At 39.5% G+C, this 7,880-nt stretch overlaps 1 protein-coding gene across 1 annotated transcript; it reads left to right on the forward strand.

Annotated features, from left to right (window-relative positions):
* Positions 1–883: 883 nt before the first annotated feature.
* LOC117294002 (nicotinamidase-like) lies at positions 884–6,867 on the forward strand. The gene is made up of 8 exons (XM_033776519.1): positions 884–978; positions 2,588–2,714; positions 2,894–2,953; positions 3,778–3,902; positions 5,177–5,291; positions 5,730–5,858; positions 6,087–6,398; positions 6,772–6,867. Exons 1-8 carry the CDS (start codon positions 884–886, stop codon positions 6,865–6,867), a joined length of 1,059 nt encoding a protein of 352 aa, XP_033632410.1.
* Positions 6,868–7,880: the final 1,013 nt, after the last annotated feature.

Consider the following 7,880-nt stretch of genomic DNA (forward strand, 5'->3'; position numbering starts at 1 on the left):
CGCTGTGACACTTGGTCTTCTTGTATTGATAAGTTAGGGAATTTTACGGGGACACCGTAACATTTAGACACCGTTACTGGGGCACTGCACTCACACCGTTTTTCGAAATGTTGGTATAAATCTGCGCCCAACATTTCGGGGGGAACAATATTGCTCACTAAAAATTGCAAATGTGGAGTGGATGTTTGAGTCGAGGGTCCGAAAAACCCCACGAACAAAACACAAAAGGCCCAGAGAAGAGAGTACTAGGTGTGACAAGTACGTGTTTGGCCAAAGAGAGAACAACATTAGTGTTAATAAAATAAATCACTTTTCGAAACTACGCCGTTTATTTTCGAATCGGATCGTTACGTTTGGGCACAAAAAGCAGCTGAGAACAACAACAACAACAACAACAACAACAACAACAACAACAACAACAACAACAACAACAACACCAACAACAACAACAACAACAAAAACAACACCAACAACAACAACAACAACAACAACATTACCAAGTACTTATGCCTACCAAATTAAGATTGCCAGCCAAAATACCAAGTCACATGTAACTGGTATCCTGCTCACTTACCAAACGGAACATAATAAATGTTAAATTATTTCGCAAACAAAAATATCCCCATATCGGATTCGGAGATAATACAAAATTACCTGCTGGTCATGATTGTGTTCTAACCTTTTACCCCGTCCCGGCCGGTTGGTAAGCCAATGTTTACAAACCACAAAATCGTCGTTAACGTGCAGTGGGTCTATGGTAGACTATGGTTAAAGCCAACTTGCTCCATTGTGTCGGTACTCCTTGCACGGGACAGAAACTTAAAACCCACTAAAGGAGCTGATCTTGGTAAAACTCCGTCAAGTTTTTGGACCAATATTATACATGGCGTCGTGGAAAGGCTTTGGTTCAGTAGAAGGGTACAGCCCTCAAAGTACACAGCTGAAAGAAGCTTGTTTCAATCATTTCGACGGGGACAGGTAAAGTATTAGTTGCGTTTGACAACACTCGGTTGCAAACCCATGATTATTATCTAGAGGGTACCATTAATATTGACAGAGGGGCAAACAACTCCCTCGCCAATCCAAAAACATCTCTGTTTTATAGAAACAAGGTTGAGGAGGTTCAAATGCAAGTTTGTTTTTAATACCTAGAGAAGGGTGTGATATCACGAACGTCCATTTTGTAGAGTCAAACACATTTTTCTAACAAAAGGCGTTTACATCTTGTGTCATGAAATAATTGTTATTAAAAAAATACACAATTGCAATGAGTGTTTATGGGAATCATTACATTTTATGCACCGTTACAATATTTTGTTCCAGCCATACTCACTATATATATATAACGTCAAAACCGTTTTTTTTTTATTGCCAAAAGCGCCAAACCCTTGGCAATTTCCCCAACAACAAGATGAAACTTTTAGTTTGCAGCTTCTAAACAACCAACTGCTGTTCATATTGATTGCAACAAACAACACAAACTAAGGCCCACCTATGTGTGCATTGCGGGCTTTTGTCAATGTTATGTACACTCAAAGTCCAAAGGACAATATCATTGTAATATTATTTATATTTTAAAGCCATTATACACTTTCGGTAAACACTATTGTCCAAGTCCCACACTTCGTGTATCACAACTTATATATAAAATAACAATCCTGTGGAAACTTAGGCTCAATCGGACATCGGAGTCGGGAGAAAATAACGGGAAAACCCACTCCTGTTTTCGCGCGTTTCGCCGTGTCATGACATGTGTTTATAACAAATCCGTAATTCTCGCTAACGAGAATTTATATTGCTTTACCGTTTTCTCGAAAAGTTAAGCATTTCATGGACTAATTTTCAAGAGAAGCCTTTCACCATTACCTTCTGTAAACCCTGTAAATTATTTGTAAACCTGTGATTTTTTTATATTTTTTTCTGTACCGAAAGGGTCCAAAATGAACCACCATTTGAGTTTGCTATCTCCTCCTGCCGTGCCTTGGTTGGTACGGTCGGCATATATTGCATTCTCTTCGAACCTTTATCACGGTGTGGCCATCTTGAATTTACTCCGTTCCAACTCATTGTAACAAAACTGAGGCTGGACGAAATAATAGTCTGGTGCCATGTTTGCACAATTAATAATAGCATTCATTACTGTTATGGAAACAGGGAACATGATCAAGATGGTGACAGCGTTATAAAGGTCTATAATTAATGCGGACTCTCTGTCAAGTCTCGCGTGTCTTCGCGCGATTTTTTTTCCTTCACAGGACTTTAAGAGTCTTCCAGGCACACAACGTATTCATAGTTGTCCCTGTCCGAGATCGTCTACAATCAAAAGAGCTCAGAACAAACATAGAATGGCATTACTGTTTACATTATTGGCAAAATGACAATTAAATGCTTTCCCATTCCAATGCAGAATTTACCCTTCCTATAATGACGTAGACAGGAACACATATCAAACTTTCAAAAAAGACAAAAAAAAAAAAAAAAAAAAACTTTCTCTCAAGATACGCAAGTGAAAAAATCTCCGCCTCTATGATTTTTTTAAACTCAAAACTCCTTGGACTATAATCTTCTTCCACTTAAACTCTTCCAGGGATGGCTCCCTCAACGGGGATGAATTTCACAGCCTCTGTTGCGATCTCTTCACGATAGATGGGACTGGTCACGTGGTGTCTAAGTCGGAATCATTGGCTATGATGAAAGTTCTGGGCGGGAAAGAGGTAAGTTTTGTTTGTGTTGGTCTTAAAAGGCTTTTATAATAAATTGGACGAAATAGTATGAGTAAAAGTAGGATTGACATTTCACCACAAATAAAAAGACTCGCCACATCCCAATTATTATTACTGGTGTTAATCTTGCATTTTGTTCTTTTAAAGCATATTATTAATTTGTATTTCAGTTTAATGGGCATATCACCCGGGAAGGATTCGACCATTGCTGGAGGTTCTGGTTTAATCAGGTACATTGTTTTGTCACTACAAATAGTGTTTGTTACTTTAAAATACGAAGAAACTATAAATAAATTGACGTACACTTGCGGGTACAACCATGTGTCTAACTCTTTTGTGTGAATGTCGGCTCTGAGAAGAGCCGGTTTGGTCTTGACGTTTCGAGCAATATACTCTGCTCGTCTTCAGGAGAAATTCGTATTCGCTTCAAAATATTTCTCAGCATTTTTGTTTAAAGTGTCAAAGAACTATGCAACACAATTGTTGTGAGCTTGTGGAACCAATAAGAGATGTTAAAGACAGTGGACACTATTGGTAATTGTCAAAGACTAGTCTTCACAGTTGGTGTATCACAACATATGCATAAACAAACCTGTGGAAATTTGAGCTCAATCGGTCGTCGAATTTGCGAGATAATAATGAAAGAAAAAACAGCCTTGTCACACGAAGTTGTGTGCTGTCTGATGCTTGATTTCGAGACCTCAAATTCTAAACTTGAGGTCTCGAAATCAAATTCGGGGAAAATTACTTCTTTCTTGAAAACTACGTCACTTCCGAGGGAGCTGTTTCTCACAATGTTTTATACCATCTATCTCTCACCATTACTTGTATTTAAGAAAGATTTCATGATGATGTATATTTTGAGTAATTACAAATAGTGTCCACTGCCTTTAACAAACAGAAGAGGTGAAATTAATGCAGGTGTTTACACATTTCAATGTGTATGAGAGCCTTCGAGGAATTCCCGACGGAAAATGACGGTCAATCCAGCTGATTCTTCATAATACAATTTTGTACAGAAGATTATCATTGTGGGATTGTATTTTCCTTTCAGATTTTGACCCCGAAGGCCGCATTGATTGTTGTAGACGTCCAAAATGACTTCATTGATGGTTCACTTGCACTTCGGAACTGCCCAGCCAGTCAAGAGGGAGCCGACGTTGTACCGGTCATTAACCAGTTAATAAACTATTATAACCCCAGTTAGAATTGACCTTCTGGTTTCCATGAGTTGTCTGATCTCTATACTAGAGATCAATGAGATGTACCCATCATTAAACTATAACAACCCTAGTTAGAATTGCACTTTGATCTGGACGTCTCCATACGCCTCTCTTAATACTTATGCATGACGTCATAGTTCGTACCCAAAATGAGGCTATGGGCGCACGTCCCCCGTCACTTGCAGTGGCTGCGCCCATCGCCTCGTTTTGAGTTAGCATTGTGACCTACCTCATACATAAATATTACGAGTGGCGTATAGAGTTGTCTGAATAGATATCAATGAGTTATACCGATCATTAACCAGTTAATACACTATTATAACCCCGGTTAGAGTTGACCTTTGATCTGGTTTACATAAAGTTCAGGTCAACTTTGGGTACTGCGTGACTCGTCTGAGGATCAAAATGACTTTAGCTTTTTTAGCTTTAAAGGCAGTGGACGCTATTGGTAATTACTCAAAATAATTATTAGCATAAAACCTTTCTTGGTGACGAGTAATGGGGAGAGGTTGATGGTATCAAACATTGTGAGAAACAGCTCCCTCTGAAGTGCCATAGTTTTCGAGAAAGAAGTACTTTTCCACGAATTTGATTTCGAGACCTCAGATTTAGAACTTGAGGTCTCAAAATCAACCATCTAAATACACACAACTCCGCGTAACAAGGGTGTTTTCTTCTTTCATTATTATCTCGCAACTTTGATGACCGATTGAGCTCAAATTTTCACAGGGTTGTTATTTTATGCATAATGTTGAGATACACCAGCTGTGAAGGCTAGTCTTTGACAATTACCAAAAGTGTCCACTACCTTTAAGAAGACTGAACCCGATTAGGATCTTGGGTATTTTGAGCAAGAAAAATGGACCTGACTGACTGGGAATGGGTCTCGCACATTGAACCCTGATTTTGGTCAATGGAGATTTCGAGTAAGTTTGCAGCTTAGCTAAAACTGAACTGTCGAGGTATTGACATAAACAATATTGTTAGGCAAAACTACAAAATCTGTGGAGAGACATCGTTATACAGTCATGACATAATGGCCAGAGAGGCAACAATGGGATACTTTGGAACGCTAGGTGGCAGCAGACTTACCAGGTAAATTTCCTTTTAGTTCTAATAAGCATACGCAGAAAACAATGGATTTCTGGTAGGTTACCCGTACCTTTAGTTCCCCCTTTTGGATACCTTGTATTTAATAATAATCTCAGTGTTATTATTTTAATAACATAGGCTGCTGGATTATGTTCAGTTTGACGTGGTGGTATACACGAAAGATCTCCACCCTCCAAATCACATGTCCTTCTATGATAATCTGCATCTCAGGAGACTCCACCCATCCAGCAAGGTATGACCAATAGCAATGACGGCTGAAATGACGTTATGATAATATTATGCACATACCTGAATTTATAATGAGGAAAACGATTTCAAACTGTGCATGGTTTGATTATAATCAGTTGAGGTTTGCGGTAGAAGCTGCCATGGTGCTTCTGAAAACCTCACCTGTTAATTATTGTTCATTTGCATGATGGACTTGATGGCGGTCCTTCGTTATGGACGTACCAACACGGATTGATGAATACCATCGTCCTGGAAGCGGACAGGCCGCACCGACAAGACAATGTCAGCACCATGCAAGTTGGGTGTGCATTTGCTTATCACAACATTTTTAGATGGGAAATTTTTCCAACATCAGTTTTCTTTTAATTTATTGTGTGTATTTATTTACTTTGTAACATTGCGTCTGCCCGTATTTATTCAAAACTGTCTCTTCAATTCGAAGGTAAAAGCTGAAGACGCCCGCATGTTGGACACCGTCGTGTTTGACAGAATGCCGTTAGTCGATCAGACTTTGTGGCCCGTGCATTGCATTGAGTCCACTTACGGAGCGGAGTTTCATCCAGATCTAAAAGTAAGGAGTTTATTTCTAGTAAAAATAATACAAAAACAAAATAAATAGGTTAAAAATTAGCAAAAACATAATAAATGTACAAGAATACAATCGGTTGCCATAACACTAAAAGATCATCCTTCAACGTTGTCTCGTTTAGCGCCATAGCCATTGCCGAAATCTCCTGACGATCGGGAGCGGGATAGTTTGCAAGGTATTTTCATTTTTTTTCAAAAACTGTCATTTCAGATAGTTGACAACCACATCATAGCTCCAAAGGGAACGGACCCCGAGATTGAAAGCTACTCTGTCCTTATGGATAACACAAAACAAGTCAATAAAGAACTGGTTGCCGAATTAAGGCAGAGAGCGATTACTGACGTTTACGTCTGTGGTCTGGCTTACGATCTCTGCGCAGGCAGCACGGCGATGGATGCCCAAAGTTTCGGGTACCGGACTATGGTAGTCGAGGACGCCACGCGTTGCGTGTGCCATGAGAAGACAAGAGCTATGAAACAGGGATTGCTCAATGCTGGGTGTTTGGTTGGCAAAGCGTCAGAGGTTAGTGTAGAAAAACTGAACATTTCGAAATTGGCGGCTAAAGCCGTGTTTTCATTGCACTTACAAAAGTTAACTTACCGCCGCAGGCCCGAGGAAAGTTACCAGACCCAAAAGTCCAATGCGAACGCGGCTTAAGGCTACAAAGGCTGGATTGCGCAAAAGTAACGATATTTATTTATTTCTCGTAATTTCCGTTCTGTTAGAGTTGCAACATTCTCAAATCGGCACTAGTTGATAAAAAGACGGTATGCAAGAGGAGCGCCCTCGCAGAGATGTCGACATGGAGTGCTCGTTTCTGCATCTCCATTGTTCCGTCATTATTTTGTGTATTTATTAATTTGATAAAACTGACATTTAATGTCCTCTCCCACAGGTCCCAGCTATGGTATCAATGCAGACAAGACCTCCTCGATGGGGGCTAGTGGCGGCACTTAACGTAGCGGCCGAGCTCGGTACTGGTCCTCTTTAACTAATATAAACCATCGTGAATAAGAAACGCCACAGGACCACGAGGAACATCGAATACTATAAAACTCGTATTTGCAAATCGAGGGTGCCCCCCCCCCCCGAGCCTGTAAGCTGGAGTACCATGTAATTCTGTCCACCGGAACTTTGGTTCCCAAATGGGTTAACATGGGTTGAGGAGGGTGATTCACAAGAGGGCGCTTTCAGAAGAAGTTTGCACACAGTTTGCCATAATCTCCGGGGATCTCCTGCCACACCGGAGTCTGTGGCCGACCGGGACCGGAGCTGAACCGTTATTAAAAGGGCTTTAATAATAATGAATGTTCTTCACAAAGCCTTTTTAGTTTAAACATCAGTATGTCCATATATTATGATCATAACGTCTACAGTTTCCAGGCTCCTGATTGTAAAATAAAATGATTATGAAACTATATCCGAAACAATGATTGAAAAGTGGTACACTATAAAACGTTTCTATGTTATGGAAAATTACCCTTTTTACCTACCTAACTGCTAATAGAAAAGAACAACAATTTTAAAGAAGAAAGTGTGGCACGCGCCACCATGTGTATGTATAGTCATGCTGGGAGATCCGTCCTATTAGTTTGCATTAAAAGGATATGGAGATTAAAAACTAAATCGTTTTTCCGCAGTCATTTAAAAACAATTCCCCAATATCGTTTGTAAAATATTAACCGCTGACTATCGTTTTTTTTATCAAAGAAAACCCAAACATATGACATGGCTTAGTTAATTTAAAGGGAATGTGTATTGGTTAGAAGTATACAGCATCTTTTTGATATTTAAAGCATTTTAAGAAACATTTTACATCGAAGTATATTTTACCTTTAAGTTCCGGTTCAAAAGGACTAAGGCCACCTACTCAAAAGTACTATAATGGCTATTTATAGAACACTGCAGTTTTTGATTATGTATTTACATTGAGAAACATTTCCCTTCCAATGAGTATGGATTGTAGAGAGAGATTTAAGATCACTTTAAAGGAACACGTTGCCT

The sequence above is a fragment of the Asterias rubens genome, chromosome 8 (genome assembly GCF_902459465.1).
Source record: "Asterias rubens chromosome 8, eAstRub1.3, whole genome shotgun sequence".
Lineage (NCBI taxonomy): Eukaryota > Metazoa > Echinodermata > Asteroidea > Forcipulatida > Asteriidae > Asterias > Asterias rubens.

Excerpts from the sequence above, each read along its gene's own strand:
- LOC117294002 (XM_033776519.1), top strand. The coding sequence starts at position 884 with ATGGCGTCGTGGAAAGGCTTTGGTTCAGTAGAAGGGTACAGCCCTCAA. Across the intron at positions 979-2,587 it reads AATCATTTCGACGGGGACAG|GGATGGCTCCCTCAACGGGG; the intron begins GTAAAGTATTAG and ends AAACTCTTCCAG. Across the intron at positions 3,903-5,176 it reads GTTGTACCGGTCATTAACCA|GCTGCTGGATTATGTTCAGT; the intron begins GTTAATAAACTA and ends TTAATAACATAG.